This window comes from Phaenicophaeus curvirostris, chromosome 24 (assembly GCF_032191515.1).
Source record: "Phaenicophaeus curvirostris isolate KB17595 chromosome 24, BPBGC_Pcur_1.0, whole genome shotgun sequence".
NCBI classification, from domain to species: domain Eukaryota; kingdom Metazoa; phylum Chordata; class Aves; order Cuculiformes; family Cuculidae; genus Phaenicophaeus; species Phaenicophaeus curvirostris.
The window spans coordinates 6,217,731-6,244,496 of record NC_091415.1 but is presented as its reverse complement, the minus strand read 5'-3'; the positions used below and the strand labels follow the sequence as shown (position 1 = coordinate 6,244,496).

Below are 26,766 nucleotides of genomic sequence, written 5' to 3'. Positions count from 1 at the left end.
GTTAACAACAAACTGTCAAACTCAAATAGATCAAAGAAGTGAAACAATGAATGAATTAACTGAGCTCTTCAGGCCATGTTGATTCCAAAGGAATTTTTTTCCTCCTCCTGTCATAAGAATTTTTTTTTCTTCCTTTATATATTTGTGAGAACCTGATCAGGTGGGAAAGAGCTTTCCTCCTTTGTATACATCAAAGTCCACATGTTCTCACATTGCTGTAAGTCATTCTTTGCATTTAAATCTCCAGCCATATGTGTAAAAATGATTACCTGCCTTGAGCAACAGGGGATGAAGTAACATTTGTTGCATTCCCATAAGACTCCAACACATTCCTGCTAAAGGTAATCAGAGAAGTGGCGAACTAATGGGTTGGAGAAACTGGATTATTTTAGACTGAGCTAAAATTAAGCTGTATGCCGGGAACATACACGTCAGACTGATTTATCACTAAGAGATTATGAGTCAAGTAAAGCTGGAGTGAAATCAGAATATAATGGGAAAAGATATTTGGAGAAAACCTGAAAATTCTTGCAATATTTTTAAGAACAATGTATATGGTGCAGGTTGTGCTCCAGGTTTCATCCCATGAGCTTAAAAATGCATCAAGTTCTTCCACAGGACAGAGGTAAAGAGGACAGGCATATAAGCATCTGAAATGGGAAGGTGATGTGAGCAGGCCCAGCACTAATGGAACCTGAGTCTTCCTCAGGGAGGCTGTGGCTGACTTCAGCTAGGGCCAACAGATCTGTGGCAAGTGAATCCTATAAATATTCCAGAGGGATGCAGAGAACAAAGACTGTGAGGGAGAAAGAACCAAAATGAGAGTAAGCATTGGATCCCAAGGAATGGGGCCTAACTGGGCTGTTGCCCACTGCCTGAGTGTGGTTTGCAGTGGTGATGGCTACCTGGGTACTGGGCACACTGGCCACCAGGTAGCAAGAAACGCTTTGCTCTAGGTGACTGACACGCGCTGACACGCAGGGAAGGTCTCTTGCTTGTCCGCAGTTTCTTCCCTGACGTGTTGCATGCAGAAGGAGTTGCCAAGAGACAGAAGACAGAGGGAGACACAATAAAATTTTTTTTTTTCCTGGTCCTCTCTGCTTTAGCAAACATGCGATCAGGCCCAACAGCAAGAGTCCATCCATTTGGGATACAGGGCTGACAAACTGCCAGTGAGGATGGAAGCCAGTGTTTGTTAGCATTATGGTACATCTTGCCAGGGAACAGAGAAAACTCCAAGTGCGCTGTGAAGAGGAGGTAAGAAGAGCCCAGCCTCGTGGTGCAGGATCTTGAGGTGTCCTCATGCTGCTATTGGGGAAAGGGGACATCGTGGAGCAGGGCATGACAGAGAGATGGAAGAGGTAGATGGCAGAGAGAAGGTGAATACAATGGGGGCATTTGTTGAAAAAGTGGCTGGGAACCCTTCTCCGAGTCTCACGTGCCACAACTGGTTTCTGTGTTTGCAAATGCGAGGGAGGAGTGGGGTATGGGGTCATTGCACTGGAGGCTGCTGGAGCAGAAACAGCTGCAGGGAAATCCCACTGTCAAGACTGGTCCAAGGCCCTGGGTGCTGCTGCTGATCACTTGGACAAGGCAGAAATTATGTTATTGGCTATGCAGACCTTTAGCCAAGGCACCAGACTTCTTGTTATGTCTTATCCCAAATTTTAGTACTTATGGACTATGTTTTTACATGTTCTCTCTCCTCTGGAGCAGGGTTCCCAGATCTTTAGATGTTGCTGGACAAATCCCTGCACATAAAGGCTAAGGGATGGGCTAGAGCTGTGGTTAACTCCCTAATACACATGCCGTGCTCCAGGTACCAAGGACTTAATGAGGACATTGTGTTTGATACAGAGGTGGGTGTCGCAGCTAGAAGTCACCTTAGCTACACTCAGATGTCTCCATTTTTACTATGTCTCTCTCCAGCTGTGAATGAAGAGGACCAGGCACTGCTGTGAGTGATCCATTGCCGAAGACAGGTGCCTGCTTCCCAGATGAGTTTCTCCCTCACTGCATCTGCTTCTCTGTCTTGACTAAAGAGTGCTGCTCAGACACACGGAGATGAGATAAGCTGGAGCCTTCCACACTGCTGATGTCCCACTGAGGGGTAGATGACTTTATGTATCAGGAACTCCATGTCCATTATGTCTGTATTCTTGGGGTCTGGATTCTACATGAGGTGACACGCAGCCTCTGTGGGAGGAGAAATGAGCTGCCATGGGGTGGGAGACAAACAAGTGGATGCCTTTATCCAGCAGGGAGAAACTTGACCCTGTAAGCTTTGTGCCTATGCTGCCATGTCTTACGAGGTCAGAAAACCTGCAACCATCCTTGGGATGCCCAAAGCCTTTCAAAATCCCACTAATTAGCTATGAGTGCAGTTCCTCCCTAGGCTGGAAGAGGAAACTCCAAGGAAATGCAGAGCTTTGGGATTCATGGCTATACTCTAGAAATAAGATCATCAGGCTGAAAGTACAGGCTAGTATTGTGGACCTGAACTACTCTAGGAAAGCTGCACTTCGAAATCTTATCCTCCTGGAGCCCCTGGCCTCACAGACAGGTGAGAAAAGCTGTCATGACTGTCCTGAGGCCACCAGATAGTCACCCATACTAGAAAAGTTCTGATACTCTTCTGGCTGGCACATATCCCCCCTTCCCTCTCCAAACTGCTGCAGGCAGCACCCACCCAGATGAGTGAGGTACACACTAAGCACCTTCCCAAAGTGCTGATCTGCAAGAAACTCCAGAAAGAGCCATCCACTCTCATCACTTTCCATAAGTATTTGAAAAAGAAAACCCAAGAGCTTATCTTGATCTCTCAATCCATCAGGTTTCTTTTCTCTTTGCTTTCTCTACCTCTTCAAGCCTGGTAATTATAACTTATAGCACCTGCTTGCTTTGAAATACCTTGGGCTCCTTCTGCCTGGCAGAGGAACAGACATAGTGCCCATCTTCTATAGGTAAGTGCTCACAAACCACAAAGTCGTTAATTAGACTGACACACGACTCTTCCAGAATACACACGTATGTTGTAACTGCACCTATAAACCACTGGTAACGAGATCCTCTGCCAGGGATCACAACTGGATCAGAGCATTACGTAAAGCCTTGGCACCCCTTGCAGGGCTCAGAGTATTGCCACCAGGTGTGCATGTTCTCTCTAATCCTCCCCACTGGGCTTCCCAACATGCTTCCCAGATAAAGCAAGGCTTCTGGGAAGGAGCTCCCTCATACTTGGTAGGAGGTTCAGTCTTCAGAGCTTTGTATTCTTTTCTTTTGAAATCCAAATTCCTCTTTATATTCACCTAGTGATCCCCACCAAGGTCTTCTTCCTGACAGCTTGGGCTCCCGGCAGTGATGCCTCCACATCCTGTAGGTGACAGGGAGTAGGTCTGATTCTGGCCCCAGGGGCATGGCTACAGCTTCAGAGGACCCATGATGAGGGGTGTTTGTCTGATATGGATGCAGGGTATTGGAGTGGATTTGACACTTGCCTCCTAAGGCTCGCTGGCGCTCATGGGGTAGAGTAAGTAATGAGTACCTCATGGTTAGGAAATGCTGAACCCCTGTAGCGTATGCCTCCTTCTGGAGGAGGAGTGGCCCAGACCATGTGAACGCCCTGATGATAAACAGTAAGACAGCCTGGGGCAGCCAAGCTTTGGGTCAGCACATGAAATGATGGGGAACGGGTATCCCAGACCTATGAATGCCCTTGGCACAGTTATGTTGCATGACTGGAAACCTTCACCTGGTTTGCCAGTCTTCCCAGCACTGATGTCAGAGTTTGCAGGAGGAAGACCCGTTAGTGTGTTTGAAATATTATTTGACAAAACTCAGAACTGCAGCTTTCTTGGTTAAAAAATATACAGGGGGAAATCACACGGGGCAATGGGAACATCCTCTTTGAGAGCATCCACAGTGGAAGACTAACCCTCTCATTTCACCTAAACTTTCCTGAATCTAAAGTCAAGTTTTTGGCATGCTGTCTGGCCTGTAAAGGAACTTCAGTAACTTTGGTTTCCTACGAGCCAGCATGCCTCATCTAGGTTAGCTAAAATTAGTGTCCTCCCATTGCTGGTTCCATCTTTTGTGAGTGACACCACACTTGCTATGGAAAATCCTGCACCCCTTAAGCTCACAGGCTGGCAGCTTTGAGAAGGCTCCTTGACTGAAGACAGATGCTTATCTTAGCCAGATCAGAAGGGAAGAGCAGAGGGAGACCCACAGAAGGAGAGCAGTGTAAGCATGGTCTTTGTGACACCTGGCCTGTGTTTCTCCTTCCTTGTTTTTGGTCTTCTAGAGAGAGATGTGAGATCAGGACCCATGAGATGTTAACACAGAGCTACTGCTTCCTCTCCCTGGAGGTGGAGTCCCTTGTTCAGGCTGCTACGAAAAAAAAGCTATGTGGGAAGGCATGCAGGGTGCATGCAAGAGGGCTCCAATGTGGAAGAAGCTTTCCTCGGGGCGAGGTACTTTGGAGAGTAGAGTTCATGCCCTGACTGTGCTACCCACTCTTTGGTCATGCTGGATGGGAGATCCTTACTTCCCTGTGCATCATCCCTCGATAAAAAGCAGGAATAACTTTCCTTCTGCTCTCTGAGTGACAATATTAATCAGAGTTTCTTTCTTCCTGGACTGTCCTCTCTAGAACTGAACACAGTATTCGAGGTGTGGTCTTCTTTGCTGATGACATCAAGCTGTGTGCAGCAGTGAACATGCAGGAGGGAAGAGGTGCCATCCAGAGGGACCTGGACAGGCTGGAGAGGTGAGGTGGGGCTGGGTGAACCTCATGATGTTCAACAAGGGCAAGGTCCTACACTCGGGTCGGGGCAACCCGCAACATAAATCCAGGCTAGGTGGAGAATGGATTGGGAGGAGCTCTGAGGAGAAGGAGTCAGGGTGCTGGGAGATGAGGAGCTCGACATGAGCCAGCAACATGAGCTTGCAGCCCAGAAACTGACCATGTCCTGGACTGCATCCAATGCAGTGGGACCAGCAGGATGAGACAGGGGATTCTGCCCCTCTGCTCTGCTCTCCTAGCATGACCTCACAGTATGCATCTTGCAGAGCCTGACGAGCTTCCAGCTGCCTGCAGTGTCTGGCACTCTCAGCCAGCAAGCAGAGGGACTTCAGTACAGGTCTGCATGTACCTCATGCCTGGGGTCCCACCTTGGACCCCAGCAGTGCCACAAAGGAACTCAGCACTTCAGTCCCAACTGCTACTTAGACTTGGCTGTATGTGTCCTATCTCAGTGGGCATCCTCTCTGAATACTCAAAAGGTGAGATAGCTGCCACCTTTGGAGACAAGTGGAGTATCATTATTTTTCACTTTCCTATTTCAGAATGTCCACTGACACATTAGGTGTTTGCTGTATTTCAGCTCTAACCTGGTGCTGTGCAGGCAGTAGGTACCAACCTCTCTGTCTCACAGTGGTTAGATGCATCCCCTTCTCTCCTACAAACAATGACCACCTCATCCATTGAATTGCCTGTAAGTCCTGTGGGGAGACCTACATTCAAAACAATTGTTCTCATCTTCCTTTCAGTTTGGCTGCTTCTGCTGTAAACCTGAGAAAAGATTTGTGTATTGAGAACTGTTTTTTCCTCTCCTCTGTCAGCTCATCCATTACTGAGACATACTTTCCCTTCAAATCCTGCCTGAGTCCCAGGATGACGAACATGGACATCAAATACAAATATCTGAAAGAGCAAGAAAATAACCAGCACACAATCCCTTTCTGTCTAGTTCTCTCCGTTCCTGTTGGCTCCCATTTTCACCCCCCTTTTTTTGCTCTCCTCCCTGCTTAGCATATGTTGCCAACTTGCAAAGCAGGTAGTTAATATTCCACCAAGTGCCATCGAGTCTGGTAACTCAGAGCTGTGCCATAAAGCCACTTCCCCTTCTGAATGGAAAAAAAATAGTCTCTGTGCAGCACGAATACAGTGGGTCTCAGATATCTTGACCAGTAATGCTTGGAAACCATGCTGTGTGTGACCTATGGGTGTTCTAGCCTGGCTGATGTTTTGGCAATGAATACACAAGAGTCTCATAAACTTGTGGAAAATGACTCAGATATTTGAAAAAGAGGGGAAAATAATCATGTCTAAAGCAGAGCTGTACTGTCCAGTGAGAGGTTGGGAAGGGAGCTGGGTCCTGGTCTTGGGAAATGATGGTTGGTGAGGAGAGGAGGAGTGAAGGAGCCCAGAGAGACTGGGCATGGGTTATTGTGCACTGCTGGGGACCAGGAGTGAGAGGCTGAGGGGAGTTCTGTAAGGGGAATGACAGCCGAGAGAGGTTGGTCCAAGGGACCAAGGGTGCTGGGGAAAGGGAGAAGGTCTCTGCTCAGTCACCTTGGACACTGGCTGGGGCAGCATGCTCTGGAGCAAGTGATCAAAGAAAGAGTAAAGACCATATATTGCACTCCAGGAGTTTCTGACTGCACCTGAGGAAAAGCTTCTTCCCCAGGAAGAGCAGCCCCAGGCCAGGCCATTACCTAAGGGGGATAGTCCTGCTCCAAGCAGGAGGCTGGTGTGGGCACCCCCAGAATCCACCTCCAGCCAACTTTGCCATGAGAGAGACTAGGACTAGGACTGAAGTTAAGGATTCAGGTGAAGGTTAGTTTCTCAGTGGCTCAGCCCAGTTCAGAATGTTCTTAGAAGCTTTGTCTGTGCTGTGAGACCTTCCCTAAACACAGTGGCACCTCCAGCACCTAATTGCAAGCACATCCATGCCCAGGAGAACTGCAAATATTTTAGTGACACGTGAGCTTTGGAGAACACAGCAGCACATTTCTGCTGCAGTTATGGTTACTTTAAAGGAAAATCACGATTGCAGCCTCAGCTTCTTCTCATGGCTGGATCACTAAAAGTGTTTTAAAGCATTTCTACCCTGACATTGCTCTCTGTCTGGTAACCCAGCCCAGTTTGCATGTAGATAGACCAGAGTGTCCTCTGTACTCCCTGGCAGGTCCCTTCCCCACTGCGGTCTACAGCAGAGAGGACAAAGCCCCTTCTTGGTGGATATTTTCTAGCATTCCTTGAAATATGCATTGCTGCTGGTGGCCTTTTCATCACGATGCACACACGGGGAGCTGTAATTTCAACATCCTCTACCAAGAGAGTGTTCCTTCCTTGAAAACTGCCCTCCCCTCCTTTCTGTGCTAAGTGACAGCAATCTTTGCTTTAATTGGTAAAGAAAAGGAAAAAGGGACAGAACATCCTTGACAAAGGAACTAATGACTCAATGCTGGGAAGCCTAGGGCCCCCAAGAGACTGTGCAACTCGCAGCATTGATTTTAATGACTTACAGAGATTGGAGGTTTGGAAGATCTCTCAGTGCCTCTGCAGGGATGCGACTCAGCTGATTGTTCTGCAACATCCTATAATTAGAAAAAAAGAAAACTTTGTTTAAAAAAAAAAAAGAGCCTGACGCAAAATGGAGGGTGTTGCTGCTCATTTCTGTAGCTATCCTGGACCCCTGTGGGAAAGCTCGGGAAGCTGGAAAGCACCACGGTGGCCACCCAGGGCTTTTAAGCAAGCTTGCAGGCTGCAGATGGGTGAGCTGCAGGCTAGGCTGGCCCAGGATCCTGCAGCAGAGAGTCCTGGGGTGAGGTTGGTGCTGCCAGGGGGGATCCACTGGGAGGATGCAGAGTAACACCAGAGTTGTCCCATACTTGCACTTGTGTAAGACAACCTTCTCCCAGTGTGTGGCAGTGGTCATTGCCCTGCAGGGACTCTGGAAACCAGCCTGTGGGCAGGTTTCTTATTCAGCTTGTGGAACAGTTGCAAACGTGATGGGTGAGGAGCCGCTCCACAGCAGCGCTTCCCAGCATTGGCACAACTCGCAGCAGAAACCAGAGCTGTTGTGAAAAAAAAAAATGAACTAGCCCAGGGGTTCAGAGAGAACAGGTGACTGCAGCTGCTGGGCTGGACAGGCAGGACCAAGAGGGACCCAGAAATGAAAGTGAGCATAGGGTGTGGAGAAGGACCATGAGGTAGTGACACAAATGACTGGAGAGGAGGAGACACTGGGTAGCAGTTCTCCTGCCCCAGGGGTGCCTGGCTGGCTCTAGCAATTCAGACAGGGGCAGAAACAGACCCCAGGGGTACTTCTGAGCTGCTCAGCCTCTATTATCTCTCACTGACCTCCTGGAGCAACACGTGTGAATTCACTGGTTTTGTCATCTCTGCATCTCTAGAAAGGCTAAGTTCTGGACTCTGGACCAGCCCCTGTCCTGAATCTGCTTGTTCCTTCCAGAACTGGGACATGATGGGCACATGTTCCTCTGGATAAGAGAGACATCCCAGCACGGTAGCTGGGATGGGGAAGGTGCCTAAAGAAGGGAATGTTTTATATAGCTGAGGTTCCTGTTTCCAAAACCTTCAAGGAGTGGTTGGAGATGACATTGTTCTTACAGGGCTGCCATAATTACTACCAGCGTCAAGGGCACAGAGTGTGGCCTTAGTAATGAGGGGCAGCCCAAAGAAGCCTGAGGCAAGCAAGAAACATTTTCATTGCTACTAGTGCTACCTTTGCTGCAGAGGAGTCAGAGGTCTGTTATGAAAGGCAAGTTGGACAAAAGACAATTGTACAGACAACCCTTAAAAAGGGGGAGCTATAGGCCACACAGCTCTTCAACTTCTAGAAGAAAATGGGGACTTACCAGGAAATTATTTGTTTGCACAGAGAAGAATAAGCAGGGAAACAGTCACCTGCCAGTAGAGGCCAATGAAAAATGGGTTGTGGAAAGCAATCTCATTTTTTTGTGTAGAAGGTAAAAGGCCATGAGAGTGGAGAGGAGAGCATAGACATTTTCTACAATGATTTTGGCTTTATTTAGTAAGATGTTAAATCCTGGCAAACGGTGCAGGAGAGAAGACAGGTCTGATGTGGTACGAAAAGGCAGCAGAGAGACCATACTCAAATTAATAAATAGTTCCCTCTCAAATGAAGAACACAGCATTATTGCTAAGAGCCAGGAGGGCAGCTGGGAGGGGAAGGTTGTTGCCTCTGTTGACAAGACAGGGGTCACAAGGCACTTGCAGATACGAGGAGGAGTGCAGAGATCAGCTGTTGTGGGAGAGTGGCTGAGAAATGGAGGATGCTGTGTGGAGAGCGAGAGGAAGGCTCTGTGGTTGGACAGCAATAACTGGTCCTACAAACAGGGCTTACAACACTGCTGAAACTGCCTGGGTTTGGTGAGGATCCTGGGAGACCTGAGGCAAGACAGACCTGCTCTTGTAAGAGTGCAGAGACCCTGTGGGGGTGCCTACATGGGGGTCTGGGGAGCGGGACACAAGCTGTGATGTTTCTGCACTGCTCGATGCTGGGCAGGCATCTCATTCCACGCTGTCCCATCTGAGACCTGACCTGCAGGACATGGGGCAGCAGGAGAGTGGCCAGAGAAACTAAAAGGGTTGTAGAGGAATGTAATTGGGACAATTCAGTCCAGAAGAGACAAGGCTCAGGAGGCAGTGTGGGAATGTCAGGCACAGGGATGGGCAGGGGCTCACACACCGCTGCTCATGCTGGGAGAGTTGAAAGGAACTCCCTTTGCCCATGCTCTCCTCCTGCACCTCTTGTGCAAAGCTGCTCCATGGGCACCACAAATGACCCCAGGGTGTCCTGACACACCAAGGGACAATCTGAGCCTCAGACCCTCTGGCAGTCTCAGGTCCTTGCTCCATCATCTCCTGATTTGCCTCTAATCACCCTGTTCCACTCCCTGTGCCATCCTGCCATTCTCAAAGTATTTCCCCTCACCACTTTCCCAGGTGATCTTCTCACCACCTGCTCTGCATGGACACGTGCCAAGTGCAGGGACCACAGAGCTTTCTCACTGCTGCATCCAGAGCCAGTTCCCACAGGGTGCACACTGCACCCCTCTGAGATGACTGTCCCCAACGGAGGACACGGGACAGGTGTGAACTGTGCCTTGGCAATTCCATGATTGTTGTCCCTGGTTCTCTTTTCACATCTGTGAAAGAGGAGTGTAAACCTTCAAGTCGATCCCATGGATGCTCTCTGTAGCCACTGGGGTGGGGAAGCTCATCCAGGGGGACAACTGCCACCCAAGGACCAGTACAACTGCTGGGGCTCCTGGTCCTGCATGTGGGTTTGTTTCTGTGACCCAGGTGTGCTGGAGGGATAAAACACTGGCTCCTGCAGCCCAGTGAATAAATGCAACAATTCAGGTCTGTGAAAATCAAGAAGGTGCACAGCTGAATGCAGAGAGATACAGAGTGAGGCTTTAGGAAGATGGAGCTCTGGTGGAACACCCATTGGATCTCAGTGGCTCTATGAAATTTGAGCTCAGTGTTCAGATTTGATCAGTGGAAGTATCTGGAGTCAATATTAAAGCAAAAGCGATTGTCACACTACTGCTGGATCCTGCTGCCTCCCATCTATTACAAGTCCCTTCTCCAACCAGTTACTCAGGCTGAGACTTTCCAGACCACCATCAGCACGGACTGATTCCAAAACAAAGCCATTTTGGCACAGATGAATGATATTAAAAGAAGAGGCTTCAGAGACCTCTAAATCCACTGGCGTGTTGGACAGTGCTATTTGTCACCACAGCAGGGCAGCTAGAGAAATTTTTGGATGCTGGGACAGGGACAAGAAGCAGTGTTTCTTCACATAGTGGCACGTAATAATTCCAATAACTCATCGTCAGAGCACGATACAGAGAGGCCAAAAAATAGTTCCAAACAGGGTTAGATAATTTTCTAGGGACAGGACCACCCTGGTATTAAACAAGAAGTTCTTCATGCTGCTTCAAGCTTAGAAAAGCTCCAGCTCTGTTCCCTGGGAGCTCAGGTTTGAGCAGGAAAAGACATGCTGCATCTTCCAAGGGATTTCCCAGGATGGCTTTTCTCACAATCTGATATTAAGGACAGGTCCCTGGTCACTGCAGTCAGTCCTTACATGTCATGTTAAACCGTTCCTGCATATACTTTGTTTTTGTAAAAGGCCCTTTCTACAGCAACATATAGCATGAATTTGTCAAAAGCTCAAGTAATTCTACCTAAACCGTGGTACAATGTCAAGGAGGCCCCTACACACTAGCAGGAGCACATCTCCTTGCTATGACACCTGGTTCCTGGGGCTGCTCTGTACTGGTGTTCCCTGATACCACTACAAAAGAAGGATAGCAGAAGAGTTCAAAAGACAGCAGAGCACCTGGAGAGGTGGGGCAAGGTCACAGCGTTCTCTAAGTGGTGGCATTTCCCCTTTTGGGATGCTGGTCTCATGCAAGATGAAGGAGGACAATGCTCACTGAGATGAGGTGAGCACCCACAGCAGGAGTCCTGTGCTCCAGGCCAGCTCCAAGGATGGCCAATATGTTCTGCATGATCTATGTGAATGGCATTGCAAAGAAGGATAAGGTCTGTAAACCAGTCATCTCCTGACTTCACATCCCTGAAAGCCTTAGGCATGCCCTGTTCCCTCCCTGCATTCATGGTCCCCTGAGAAAGGAGGCTGCGTTCCAGGCTGTGTGCATGGACGATGATGCAGGGATCTGCACGGTGACCCACCAAGGCACAGGCACGGTCTCTAAACCTGGACCTCAGTCCACAACATCACAGCAACCCTAAGATCATGGATCACACCGGCCTCAGCCTTTCTCCATCAACATCTGTCTTTGCGCCTGCCTCTCCATCGGCTCCTGGCTCCAACTCGAACAAAACTCCTCTTCCTGGTTATTCTATGATTCTAACCTGGTTATTCTAGGATTCTATGATCCCCACTCTGGGTGGTGCAGTTTCTCGATTGTTGAGTGCAATCTGCAGTCTTCAAGCAGCTGTGTCCATGCAGACATTTTCACTAGCAAGTGCAGCACCTGGCCTTCTGGACAAGCTGAGAACATTGATGAAAAGAACAAGCACAATCTGTTCAGGCCAGCACGTGCTCAAGCCCAGTTTTGATAGCACACTGTCACCTTGGATTGGGATGATTCAGGTGACCATCCTGGAGCTTGCAGACATGGACACACAACTTGCTGTCCACAACAGACTGACTGGAACCAGCATAAGTCACAACTCTTAGAACAGTAGAATCATTAGGTTGGAAAAGACCTTTGAGATCACCAACACCAACAGTACCTGTCTACAACTAAATCATGCCCCAAACACCTCATATACCTGTTTTTTAAACACATCCAGGGATGGTGACTCAACCATCTACCTCCCTGGGCAGCCTCTGCCAGTGTTTGATGACCCATTCTGTTAAGAATTTTTTCCTAATGTCCAGCCTAAACTTCTCCGATGCAGCGTGATACCATTCCCTCTTGTCCTATCACTTCTCACTTGGGAGAAGAGACCAATATCCACCTCTCTGCAACATCCTTCTAGGTAGCTGTAGAAAGCAATAAGGTCTCCCCTCAGTTTCCCCTTCTCCAGGCTAAACAACCCGATTTACCTCAGCCACTCTTCAAAAGACTTGTTTTCCAGCCCCTTCATGACTTTAGTCACTCTTCTCTGGATGCGCTCCAGGACCTCAATGTCTTTCTTACAGTGAAGGGCCCAAAACTGAACACAGTATTTGAGGGGTGGCCTCACCAGCACTGAGTACAGGGACACAATCACTTCCCTGGACCTGCTGGCCAAGCTGTTTCTGATACAACCCAAGATGCCATTGACCTTCTTGGCCACCTGGGCCACTGCTGGCTCCTGTTCAGCCGCTGTCAACCAACACCCCCACGTCTTTCTCTGCCAGGCAGGTTTCAAACCATCCTTCCCCAAGCCTGCAGCTCTGCATGGAGATTTTGTGTATTCAGTGCAGGACTCTGCACTTGGCCTTGTTAAATCTCAGCCCATCGATCCAGCCTGCTCATATCCCTCTGCAGAGCCTCCCTACCCTCAAGCAGATTGACACTTCATCCCAGGGTGTCTTCTGCAAACTTGCTAAAAGCGCACTAGACACCTTCATCCAAATCGTTAATAAAGACATTGAACTGGGCTGGACCCAGCACTGAGCCCTGGGGGACATCACTTGTGACCAGCCTCCAGCAGGAGTTAACTCCACTTACCACCACTCCTTGGGCCTGGCCATCCAACCAGTTTTTAACCCAGCAAACAGTATGTCTGTCCAGGCCAGGGGTAGCCATAGAATCATAGAATCACCAGGTTAGAAATGACCCACCGGATCATCGAATTCAACCAGTCCAACCATAGCCAGTTTCTCAAGTAGGGTACTGTGAGAAACTGTGTCAAAGGCTTTACTAAAGCCCATGTACACTACATCCACAGCCTCTCCCTCATCCATCAGGCGGGTCACCTTGTCATAGAAGGCGATCAGGTGAGTTTGGCAGGACCTGCTTTTCATAAACCCATGCTGAGTGGGCATGGTCCCCTGGTTGTCCTGTGTGTGCTGTGAGATGGCACCCAAGATGACCTACTCCATGGCCTTCCCTGGCACTGAGGTCAGACTGACAGGTCTATAGTTTCCTGGATCCTCTCTCCAGCCCTTCTTGTAAATGGATGTAACATCAGCCAGCCTCCAGTCCAGTGGAACTTTCCCAGTCAGCCACGACTGCAGGTAGAAGATGGAAAGAGGTTTGGCAAGCACCTCTGCCAGCTCCCTTAATACTCTCAGGTGAATTCCGTCCAGAACCCATAGACTTATGAATATCTAATTTGTCTAGCAGGTCTCTAACCATTTCCTCTTGGATCAAGGAAGCTTTGTTCTGCTCTTCCTCCCTGTCGACAGGCTCCTGAGGCTGAGTATCCAGGGAACACCTCGCCTTACTATTAAAGACATAGGCAAAGAAGGTATTAAGCACCTCAGCCTTATCCTCAGCCTTTGTCACTGTTGTTCCCCCTGCGTCCAGTAAAGGATGGAGATTTTCCTTGGTCCTTCTGTTATTGATTTATTTGTAGAAGGGTTACCCATCTTTCACAGAATGGACCAATCTAATTTCTAATTGGTCTTTAGCCCTTCTGATTTTCTCTCTACGAGATCTCACTTCATCTTTGTAGTCCTCGTGAGTTGCCTGTCCCTTCTTCCAGAGTTCATATATTTTCCTCTTTTCCTGATTTCCTCCCAGAGCTCTTTACTCAGGCTGGTTTTCTTCCCTGCCGGCTCATTTTTCAGCACACAGGGATGTCTTGCTCTTGTGCTGCCAGGAATTCCTTCTCAAAGAGCGTCCAGCCCTCACGAGCTCCTTTGCCCTTAAGGACTGTCTCCCACAGAATTTGATCGAGCAGCCTTCTGAACAGACCAAAGTCTGCCCTCTGGAAGTCCAAGGTGGCCGTTGTACTGACCCCTCACCTTGCTTCTCCTAGAACTGAAAGTTCTATCACCTTGTGATTGCTATGCCCCGGGCGTCCTCCAGCTGTCACATCTCCCACAAGTCCTTCTCTTGTTAACAAACAGCAGGTCCAGCGTGACACCTTCTCTAGTCAGCTCACTCATCAATTGTGTCAGGAAGCTGTCTTCCACACACTCCAGAAACCTCCTAGACTCTTCCCTCTCGGCTGTACTATACTTCCAGCAAAAGTCTGGTAAGTTGAAATCTCCCACAAGGACAAGGGCTAGTGATTGTGAGACTTCTCCCGGTTGCTTATAGAATAACTCGTCAGCCTCCTCATCCTGGGTGGTCTATAGCAGACTCCCACCACAAAATCTGCCCTATTAGGTAAACCTGATTTTCAGCCATAGACGTTCAACCCTATCATCATCATCAATGAGTTCGAGGCTGTCAAAACTGTCTCTAACAAAGAGGGCTATCCCACCGCCTCTCCTTCCTCACCTAGCCCTCCTGAAGAGTCTGCAGCCTTCTGTAGCAGCATTCCACTCATCAGAGGTCCTGTTCTATTTTCAGAAATAGGAGGATTGTTTGTTGGCAGAGACCACACCTGAATAACCGGAAAAATGCTGGGATCAGGTCTCATCACACCAGGATCCTTGCATAAGGCAGTCTCAGCAGACTTACAGCTCTCAGAGGTACAGGCCTGTGCATGAGAAAATGTCCCCACCTTGAGAGGCTGAAGTGACTCAACCAGCACAGTCAAAGGGCTGGTGTTGCTTGAGGCAACTGTGCCTCGAGCCCATGCATGGGGATTAAAGACATTCCAACCTCTGCATGTTCCTCTTTCTTCTCCAAGGGATCATCTCGTGGATGTGCTACACCATTCCCTTTGTCTCAAAGACATTTCTGTTCTGCACAAGCTTGGGGTGGTAAGAGCCGTACAGTCTGTCTGGGGATTCCTGAAGTGTCCCAAGTCACCTGCAGACCTGCCATCCTGGGGCAACAGGGTTTTTTTTGGTGATGCTTTTTTGATGTGTGCTCACAAGCCAGGCCAGTCAGCACCTGCCCTGGACCACAGGAGATCATAGAATCATAGAATCACCAGGTTGGGAAAGATCTCTTGGATCATCAAGTCCAACCATTCCTATCTGCCACTAAATGAGATGCTGCAACTGCAGCTCAGAGGGAGAAGAGGAGGAGGGACTAGTGAGGTTGGCCATTAGGTAGCATCCATCTGGCCAAGTGCAGAGCAAGGCCACTCTTCTCAGGCTCATCCCAGCCTCCCTTTTGATGCAGACCAGCCATGGGCACCACTGAGGCAGTGCGTGGTGGGACAGGCTGCAGGCAGCGCTGGGTCAACGTGCTTGTGCAGGCAGGTGCTGGGCAGCACTCATACCACGGTTTGTGTGGGCAGGCTGCGGGCAGAGCTGGGTCTGAGCTCTCACACAGGCTGGTTGAAGCTTGTTGAGGAATGGAGCAGTGGGGTGGGCCATACCAGCTGGCTGCTGTGGGTGCAGGGGCTGCAGCCCAGAGGATGCAGCCAGGCATTTTGCCCTCAACAGTTTGGGGTGAGGCAGGCTCAGGTTGTGGTTGTACTTGGAGGCTTTCCCTGCAGAGTTTGGTGTGGGATTCCTTTTTGGCAAGCAAGCGCTGCTGCTGCATGTTCAGCCAAAGAATTAAGAGGCCTGGCAATCCTGATGGGGTGGCAGAACATCTGTTGAGGGATACATGTCTGAGGGTGGGATATGGTGTGGAGCTGTGACAACATAAGCTCAGCCACATGGCCTGCTGCAACGGATGCTTCCTAACTGATGGAGCTCCAGCCAGGACTCTGAGGTGAAGGGCATCCAGGCAGCTCACGAGGAGGTCTAAAGCACATGGAAGTTTCCAGTTTTCCAGAGTCTCTGATTAAGCAGCATATTCTGCCATCCTGGAAAGCTCCAAGACAGGGAGAGCATGGACTAAGAAGCTAATTTTGCAAGAGGAAGACCTTGGCAGAGGAGATAAACCAGCCTATGGAGCTGGTTTCTAATGATCCTGGCACTGAAGCACGGACCCAGCAGCATCAGCTTCCATGGGGAGGGTGCGGGTTGGCCATGCTGCAGAGCAAAGCCCCTGGAGAGGTACACTTGCAAAGTCTCTTTGCAAAGGCATCATCCAGGCACCCATCAGTTGAGAAGACCTCAGAGCACCAGCTACAGCTGCTGAGCATCCGTTGCCGTCAGCGTGCACTCATCTAAAGGGAGCCGAGGAGGCTTGCCTTGTCTTTGGCTGGGGGCTGACCCAAGGCTCGGTGCACGAAGTTCTCAGCATATTCCCATGTCACGATATTTTGTCGGTAGCGGGGCAGCCTGGTTCTTCACTTGCTCTCTTCCAAGCCTCCTCACACCTGCTTGCCGGGTGTACCCCTGCGTGGTTTCTGCGCGGGCCTATCTTCATGGCCGCTTTCCAGGTGGTTTTTGTGCAGTAAAGAAGCTGCAGGAGGCAGAGCCAAGAATCTGGTCCTGCTTCCAGTAGCTCTGGGATTCACTCTGAGGGCAGGGAGAGGACCAGCTGCACAGGCAGGTTTGTGGAGGAATTCCCAGGGTGTTTCCCATCCTTTTTTAAACGTAAACTAATTCTCTGGAAAGACCGGGAAAACACCAGGCCCATTGACAGCCCAAGATGCACACGAGAGTTTACTTGTGGACACATGCATGACTGCAATCAGCTCTAAGGCCCTAGCACATTAAACTATGAAAACTGTTACCATCCCCAGGTACCATCCCTGTCTCCTCAGGGGACACCGCTGTCACCAGGGGTAAGATCCCTGTTCCTGCTGTCAGTCAGCTCCTGGATAGCTACAGGGCTCAGCTGGTCCTGTGTGGGGCAGCCATTCCCAGCTGGAGCCAGGCTTGTCCCCTGGCACTTCTCAGCCAGCCCAGGACAGAGCAGCCACGTTTGTAAATGCAGTCTACCTGGAATAGCCCTGATGCCATCATCTCCAAACCTGCTAGTTCTGTCTTCACAACTGGAGAGCATCTATTTCCTCCCTTATTGCAGAGCTGCTTGCCCTTGAAGGTTTATGTCCATTCTCAAACACCTCTCCCTCAGGTTAAGTAACCTTAGCTGGCTCATTGTTCCTTTACTTCGTCACCAGACTCCTGATCCTTCTCACTGCTTTTAAAGAAAGCAATTTGTTTTTCTGCTTCATTGGGCTGCAGGAGCCAGTGTTTTATCCCTCCAGCACACCTGGGTCACAGAAACAAACCCACATGCAGGACCAGGAGCCCCAGCAGTTGTACTGGTCCTTGGGTGGCAGTTGTGCTGGTCCTTGGGTGGCAGTTGTCCCCCTGGATGAGCTTCCCCACCCCAGTGGCTACAGACAGCACCCATGGGATCGACATGAAGGTTTACACTCCTCTTTCACAGGTGTGAAAAGAGAACCAGGGACAACGATCATGGAATTGCCAAGGCACAGTTCACACCTGTCCCGTGTCCTCCGTTGGGGACAGTCATCTCAGAGGGGTGCAGTGTGCACCCTGTGGGAACTGGCTCTGGATGCAGCAGTGAGAAAGCTCTGTGGTCCCTGCACTTGGCACGTGTCCATGCAGAGCAGGTGGTGAGAAGATCACCTGGGAAGGTGGTGAGGGGAAATACTTTGAGAATGGCAGGATGGCACAGGGAGTGGAACAGGGTGATTAGAGGCAAATCAGGAGATGATGGAGCAAGGACCTGAGACTGCCAGAGGCTCTGAGGTTCAGATTGTCCCTTGGTGTGTCAGGACACCCTGGGGTCATTTGTGGTGCCCATGGAGCAGCTTTGCACAAGAGGTGCAGGAGGAGAGCATGGGCAAAGGGAGTCCCTTTCAACTCTCCCAGCATGAGCAGCGGTGTGTGAGCCCCTGCCCATCCCTGTGCCTGACATTCCCACACTGCCTCCTGAGCCTTGTCTCTTCTGGACTGAATTGTCCCAATTACATTCCTCTACCACCCTTGTAGTTTCTCTGGTCTTCCCACAAGGAGAAAATCTGGCATTTCCTCCTCCTTCTGCCCGTTGCCCTCTGGCCACTTTCCTGCTGCCCCATGTCCTGCAGGTCAGGTCCCAGATGGGGCAGCGTGGCCTGGGCAATGCCTGCTCAGCACTTAGAGGTGCGAAGTGTCACAGCTGGTGTCTAGGTGCAGGTCAATCTCCAGCCCAGCTGCCCTTCTCATAGCCTTTGCTGGCTTGCTCAGTCCAGCTTACCCAGGAAGCTCAGTCATTCTGAAGACTCGCCTTCTCTAGGTCTTCTTGCATCTTGATTTTCAACAGAGCTAGACTGATAAGCTCCATGCTTTGCTGCTATCTGAAGCAAGGAGGCAGGACTTTCCTCCCTGCTCCTGTCTCTTAATACTTGACATCCCAGCAGTTCACTGCTCACGAGCTCTTCATATTCCCTGTACAGATACCTCCTTCAAGTGCTGTTGGTTTTTTGACGGAGATGATAGAAGTGCAGAGAAAGGTACTTTGAGATCATCAAGCCCAACCATACCTTTCCACTACTGAACCAGATCCCTGAACACCTCATCCACCTGTCTTTCAAACATCACCAGGGATGGAGACTCCACCACCTCCCTAAGTAGCCTGTGCCAGTGCCTAAGGACCCTTCTAGTGAAGAAGTTTTTCCTGGTGTCCTATTTGAACCTGCCCTGGTGCAACTTGAGGCCATTCCCTCTGGTCCTATCGCTTGTCACTTGGGTGAAGAGACCAACATCTGCCTCACTACAACCTCCTTTTAGGCATGTCCTGAAGCACGAGGGTATCATCTTTGGCTCTCACAAGACAGCCTGGAGAAAGATTCTTCGTGCAACCACTTCCCAGCTGGAAATGATCTGATCCTTCAAGTGTCTCCTCACAATGGGGTCACTTGTGAGTGTGTCCCTCCCTGTGCTGCCCTGTAGTGGAGCACGCCGGGTGACAGAGAGTCTGTCTGCATGTGGGTGGTTAGGTGAAGGGGCATGCTCCTCTTCTTCTGCCATGAGCAGGGAGCCGTGCTGGCTCTGGAAGGGAGGCATCACTCTTGTACTCTGCATCAGGAGTTACCTTGGCCTGACACAAATAGACATTGATCAAAAGCGGCTCGAAAAGCTCCTGCGTTCCTGGAGTAGAAAGTTCCTCTTGTTGAAATTGGGTGGGAGAGCTGCGGTTTTCCCTCAGTTCCTTTGATTTGTTGCCTAATGCAGAAGATGGATAAATCTCTAAGTCCTGAGATTTAGGCCAGGATTCATACTTTACATCTTCAGAAGACGTAGTAAACAGCCCTATACTCTCTAATCCTGGGAGCAGGTTTGTACCTGCTTGCTCTGTATAAACTGGACCGGCTACAACAATTTCACATTGCGGCTGAATTCAAAACATCCCCTTGGGGATGAACTGTTTACTGCAGGAGATTTTTAAGATGGTTCCTGAAAAGGAAGAAGAGGGACTCTTACCTCCATACCCTACACAGACCCTGCCAGGCTGTCAGATGCCTGCAAAAACTCATGCGACTCCATGAGTGGTGAGACACCCTGGCCCTTAGGAAAACACCCTAGGGAAGAATTAGGTGGTACCCATTGTCACTCAGACCATCCTACAGGGTTAGGCAGTCCCAGTCTTCCTCCACTGGACACACAGATGTGGGTGACCTGGCACAATGATGAAGAAGCCTTCTTTTACCAGGTCTGGCAGTTCCCAGGTACAGCCTGTTGTCTGCAGTGCTCCTGTGCTCATCACCCCTATGAGTGGGCTGGGCTGAGGCTAAACTGAGACTGCTCAAGGATCCCACCCTTCCTGGGACAGGTCACTCCAGAACCTTGTAGAAGCCTCTTGGGCCATGCCTAAGTTTGCAGCAAGTGCAGGCTGGCTGCAAAGAGGCAGCTGAGCTGGGCAGAGCACCGGAGCTTTCCATGGCACCTGCCAGAGTGCAGATATCTGCACCCTTGGGTTGCCCCAAGCCAGCCCCAAAACTGCAACAGAGCCGACTGGGGCCAGCTTGAGGTCTGGACACCATGTTTGGGGGACACCATGCTAGGGCATTTGATGCGTTTTATGCAAAATGTGAATCTCTGTGGATTCTTCTGCAACACGTTTTCATGCAGCATGGAGGAGATGTGCCCTCTTCAGGATTTGCCGTAGCAGAAGTGAGGAAGCAGTGCAAGGAGCTGCGTGGTCCTTTGGGTGCAACACAGCTCCCCATCCACCAAGGGGCACAGAATCCAGAGTGGGTTTAACAACTGGCACTGCACCATGTTGTAACTGGATGGCTGCAAGTCCCTGTGCATGGCCAGTGCCTGGCTTGAGGGGCTGGGGCAGGTGGTGGAGGTGGTGACTCTGCAGAGGGGAATTACTTACAGAATCTTCAGGCTATAAAGGCCGGAGAAAGCTTCCCCTGGGATCCTGGAGATCTGGTTTCCAGAGAGGCGGCTGCAGTGAAAAGAAAGAGCCAGTAATGTGTCAAAATCCTTGTAATGCCAGTCCCTTGTCTGCAGAGGCATAACTATAACCCATGCATCTTGCCACAGTCCCCTTGGCAGCACCTACAGGCTCAGACATGGTGCTATGCTTGAACAACCTCTGTGTATCATTCCCACTTACAGCCTGAGGGACAGGAAAAAGAAACAATAGCTCATTACTCCTGCCAGACCTGAACCTAGTGCTTCATAGAATCAGAGAATCCCTAGGTTGGAAAACACCTTTGAGATCATCAAGCCCAACCATTCTTGTCCGCTACTAAATTATATCCCTAAGTACCTCATCCACTCATCTTTTAAACACGTCCAGGGATGGGGACTCCACCACCTCCCTGGGCAGCCCCTGCCAGTGCCTGAGAGCCCTTTTGGTGAAGAAGTTTTTCCTAGTGTCCAATTTGAACCTGCCCTGGTGCAACCTGAGGCCAGTTCCTCTCGTCCTATCACCTATCATTTGGGCGAAGAGACCAACACCACCTTGCTACAACCTCCTTTCAGGCAGTTATAGACCGTGATGAATACTCCCCTCAGCCTCCTCTTCTCCAGGCTAAACAACCCAAGGTCCCTCAGCCATTCCTCATAACATTTGTTCTCTAACCCCTTCACCAGCTTTGACCTCAAAGACTTTCTTGTAGTGAGGAGCAGTCCAGTGGCAGCTCATGGCTCAAGTCATTCCCTGGATACTCGCAGAGGACTCTGCTCCACAGAGATTACAGCAGTGAGGGTGGAGCAGGAAGAGAGCTACTTGCTGCTCACGCATGGTCCTGGGACGACTGCCCCTATATCATGGATCCATACCTGTCCCATTTTCTGCCTCCTGCAGGTTCTCCTTTTTCCTGTCCATCAAAGCTTGATGTCACCTAATTTGCTTCCACTACCTCATTCCCCGCCCTGCTTTGATCTGTGTGACCACAGCTAAGGCCCAGCTCCTTCTACACACACAAGTTCAGTGTCACTGCTGTGAGGGGAGACCAGGGAAGGGGCTGGAGATGGGAACTTTCATGTAGGTGTCGCAGTAAAGCCAGCTGATCTGAGTATGGTTTCCAAAACTAAGACAGAAATGTTTGAAGTGGTTCTTAGATGAGTTATGGCTGGAGAAAACTGCAGAAGAGAAGACAAAGATAGGGATAATGCAGCCTGGGAAGATGATTGTGAAGGGATTGGAAAGGAATACAAAAGTGAAAAGCAGCATCACAAAGGGGAGGGTGGCCACTGGGGACACGAAGACCAGGGAACAATGTTCAGAATTGGATGAAAAGATTTATCCAAGGAAACCTATGGGATTCACTGTTGAGCAGCATCACCTGATCAGAGTGCTCAGATTATAGCAAGACCCAGAGGGGGCTGGGACCTTAACAGGTATTTGGGTTTTTCACTGACCTTGGAAACAGCATCACTGTTACCATCACTTTACTGATGTGGACAGTGTTTCTGAGAGATTGTGGTGGAGCCAGAAGTAAAGTACAATACTCTTGAGTCTAGGCATGACCTAAGGGCCTTCTGTTTCTCCCATGAGGACAAACGTGGACCAAGTCCCAGTGCCCATAAGTCAGAAATCATGAAGACAAGTTCAACAACCTGATTAAGACCCTAAATTACTACTGCATTTATGCTTCACTTTCTGATCCCCAAGTGATCATACAGAGGTTGAGGCTAGACTTCTTCATAGCCACAGGGTAAGGACCTTGTCCGCTTGACTTGGAGTAAAATACTGCATCTCCCAAAAGAGACAGCGAATACCATTTGTGTCCAGGGTCATCTTCAGTCCCCCAGAAAGTCCAAACCACGCCCAAGAAGCCGAGTGCAGGTGCTGCAAGTACATTGCATATATTTAGCTTTGACAAAGCCTGCTTCATTTTAGACGTTCTGGCTGCAAAGGAGACAGGGGTTGAGGATGAGTGGTGGACTCCAGGCTGGAAGCAGAGAGTAACGGCAGTGAGGAGTCTGCAAATGTCATGGAGAGGATCTGAGCTCTTTTGAGGACCCACGCTCACCAGTGGCAGAGCAGGCGTGTGCAGGTGCTTGAGGTCTTTCCCTCCCTGTCTCTCCCCTCAACAATCTAGAGAAAATTGCTCCCGTAGTTAGGCCTCCGACAGCATAAACAGCACAGGATCCTCTCTTTAATGTGTGAGCAGGTTGTAACCTGTCTCTCCACAGTGTGCAAGCTGCCGGGCAGGCTGGGCTATTTGTCACTTGAGGGCTGTGATTTGGGGTAATTGCTCCTTTTGATTGCTGATTTCCACATGGGAGGGATTGTCCAGGAGACAGGAGTGCTTGCCTGGAGGGGAGTTGTTCCTGCACAGCATCCTCTGCCTTCTCCCAGCATCTGCCCTTGCTGCGCTTGCTCTGTGGGGGAGACTGTCCTCACCTCTCGGGAGCTCCTGCCTGGCCCCAAACCTTTGCTGGCAGCAGTCTACCTATATTCACAATCAAATGTATCTCTTGATTTGTTTCCTGGCAGCTCTGGACCTTTCTGTTCACTTTCCTGGGTGTGTTTGAGTGTTTGCCAGGTTCCTAACTGGATCTGGGACCTGCCGGATTAGCAGGAGGGGAGTGTGGAGCTTGGATGGAGCCCAGGCTGGGGTTCCTGGCCTCAGAACAGGGTGGCAGGAAGCCCTGTGTGCTGGTAGGATGCATGCTGAGCCAGCTCGTGGCATCTCAATACCATGGGCAAAACAGGACATGAGGGGAAAACCAACTCTGTGGAAGTCACCGTTTCCCCTGGGCTCCACCTCTGGGTGAATTTAGAGGCACAAGAAATCCTTCAGCACCAGGAAAGGCAGCCAAAGCCCTCTGTTGCTGCTGCTTCTGTCCTTGGTCCCACCACACTGAGACTATGTACCTGGCTCACCTGGCTCTTCTCTCTCTACCTTTACCTACTCCCCCCTGCCAGGGCTGCACAGCTCCTCTCCCCAGGGTGCAGATCCCATGCTGAGCCAAACAGCTGCTGCAAAGAGAGACACCAGCCACAACCACTTCACTCGGTCTGCTTCCCAAGGCAATTCTGAGTGCTGCTGAGGTCCAAGATGGGCTCAGTTACCTTCTATGCATGAAGAGACTGGAAGTTGGGGAATGTCTGTTCATGCACATAGACTGAGGTTTCACTTGCCTAGAGGGGTACATGGCCCAGATGTGCACACAGGGCCTGGAGGTGTGGGCTTTGGGGGTCTGCTGTACCTCCCAGGACAGGAGCTGCATGATGCTGTGCATGGTAGCCAGGTGTCCCAGGCAAGGGGACATGGCTGTCCCATCTTTCTGAGAGCAGGCCAGGATGGGTAGGTATTTTGGGGTGTCCTGTCGAGCAGGAGGAGAGGCTACTGGGAAGAGATGCTTGCTTCCTTGTTGTTAGATCCTGTGTCAGTTTGAGTAAGAGACTGGAGGCATGAAACTCTCCCTGTGTGCTCGCCCTTCCTCTGGCCATGGTCTGCTAGCAGTCTCTGTAGTGCTTGGCACCCTCTGTCCTTCTCACTTAAACTCTCCAGAAATCTCCCAGCCCAGCAGAGGCAGAGAGACACCTGTTGAACACATCTCCAGAAGCCAGATCCCACAAGAAATTCACTGAAATGGTCCCTTCCTTACTATTTAAAAGTGAGCGATAACATTTGAAATGATGCTGCCAGTGCGACTTCACCTGAGATAGCTCTTCATTTACTCCTTCTGTGGAGAAGACTGAAGCAAATAACCCCACCACAAAGGGCTGAGATGTGACATCCCCTTGTGCCTAAAGCACACAGAGGGAAGAGGAACTGCTCTTGCAGGGGTGAATGTCCTGCACATGAGCTTTGCTCCAGGCATGCTCAGGTCTCTTTTTAGGATAGGTAAACTCAATTCAGCTATATGTCCTGTCATCCTGGAGCTTATGCCGTGAGTCAGGGTTGGGAGAAAGGTAAAGCTGCGCATTTAAGGTGACCGAAGGAAGAAGGGGAGAAGGGGCAGGTGGCAGGCAGGGTGGGAGCTGCAGCTGGCTGACTTGCTTTGGAAAGCTCCTAAGTTCGGTGGATTTTAGATTCTGCTCCCCCTACTTCCCCACTCCCATGATTTCTGGAAACATTCCTTCAGGCTTAGATCTACATTCCCAATACACTCCAAGTTGGAACAAACTCATGGTTTACCACCTCACCATTGCTTCAGTTCAGTTACCACAGGCTCCCACCCCCTTCTGTATCTTGGGCTTCTTGGTCACGCTATAACTTCCATGGCACGCCCAAAGGATGTTTGTTGGGCATGATCGCTCATGTCATGTGCTCAGGCAAGAAGATGATGCCCTTATCATTCACATTAAGAGGCAGGAACATTGCCCATTGGCAGGACAGGACAAACACGTATGTCCATATCCCAGTGGAATTTTCCCCTTGCCAGATCTTTATTGAACATGTCAGCCTCCTGCTTTGATCTCCTGCTCTGGTTCATTTCCCAAGCTCTAACACTGTCAAGGCAGAATTTGTGCCCAGATAATTCTCTGTGCTCCTGTCTAAACAGTGTCAAGACTGTGGCATCCCCTGGCTGCACAGAGGACCAAGGGCTCTGTGTTTGCTTGAGTCTGTTCTCGTGCTGGTGCAAAATGGGAATAAAGCCAATTAAGTCATGCAAATGCATGGTACATTTGAGAAAAGAGACAGTCTTGGACTCTCCCTTCCCACACAGGAATCTGCAGCTGGTCCCAGTGTGGTATCACCTGGAGCTGTCTCTAACATGGTATTCTTTGTCTTGTTCCATCCCTGAGGAGGAGAGTATGCAGGCCCATTTCTAAATCTGCTCTCTATGCCCCCACCGAATGCCTGTTCCAACTCGATAGATTGATTGCATTCATTTCTTTTGTTTATGGTCCTCAAGCCAGTTTTCAACCCACACGAATGTTCATATGCAAGCTAGTTTGGGTTCATTTGCCAAGCAAGATTTAATAAGACACAACTCCTTAATGAGCAACCCAATATAGGACACTGAATGCCTTCACTCCATCCCCTTTTACTATAAGCTGTCAAGTTTTTTAGGTGAGACTTGTTCCCTCCAAGCCTTCAGAGTACTTTTGACTTTTGTCTCTACTCTGAGTGCCCCACTTGGGGTACCTCAGAACAGATCTTTGCATTTGTGAGGCAGTTTTCAGGAAAATCTGGGCCACGTGTCCTCACTTGCAAGGATTTTACAAATGCTGAACACTACGCCCAACTTGAACGGAGCAGAAAAAGAATTGAAAGAATTTTCACAACATTTTGAATTTGACTTGGGCTCCTTCAATAACTCAGCTTCATTTTAAAACACGAAAGGTGGAGAACACCCCCTAGAAGCCCTCCTCCCCTGTTCCCACCTGTATCTTGGCCATCGCCTGCCTTTGCACCTTTGAAGACTTCAATGGCATTATCCTTTAACCCCCTCTCTGCTGTTGCTCACTCACTGAACCGACAACCAGCGCTGCCCTCTGCCTAGGAGCAGTATCAACCAGGAGGACAGAAAGTCCTGGATGACCCAGGACCAGTTCTCTTGTTGCTAACAGGTTGCAGAAGAATCACAGCAGTGTCCTCCGTTGCAGCATCCTTGTACTTTCTCAGACACAGGATCTAGGCAACACCCTGGGGGAACCACAATATCTAGGCATTCAGAGGAGCTACAGCTCCTCACCTGCAGCTATCTGGAAATGGAGAGCCGTGTTAGGCAAGGTGGCTACCAAGGGAGCAGCGATGCTGCCTCCAAACCTCAACATGGCAAATGAAGATCATGGTCGTGCAAGCGTTTGTCTCTCTGCCTGAGACCTCTGGAGCCTGCTTTGTCATGGAAACCCATCAAAGCTGCTCTCGTAGGAGCACCCTGCTCCAGGCATATTACTGCACTGCTCCAGGAAAGACTTTCCTCCATGGTCCCAGTACACTTGAACATTGCCCAGAAACATCAGCACCCCTTTACACAGCAGAGCTATCACTGCAGTGCTGCCTCTCACGAGAATGAAGTTGCTTTGGAGTGAAAGCCTGTGCTGCACAATACTCCCAAAGCCAGATGTCTCAGATGTCTGGGAGCTGACGTGATTGCTGGTGGATGCTCCTGCACCAGG

General features: G+C 49.9%; 1 protein-coding gene across 1 annotated transcript in view; it reads right to left on the bottom strand.

The window, feature by feature from the left end:
- LGR6 (leucine rich repeat containing G protein-coupled receptor 6) overlaps nt 1-26,766 on the bottom strand; it is a 151,521-nt gene that overhangs the window by 67,799 nt on the left and 56,956 nt on the right. The window contains exons 3-4 of the mRNA XM_069875745.1: nt 20,608-20,679; nt 7,312-7,383 (exon numbers count right to left, since the gene is read on the bottom strand). Coding sequence (XP_069731846.1) covers nt 7,312-7,383; nt 20,608-20,679 — 144 coding nt within the window. The remainder of the gene's footprint in view (nt 1-7,311; nt 7,384-20,607; nt 20,680-26,766) is intronic.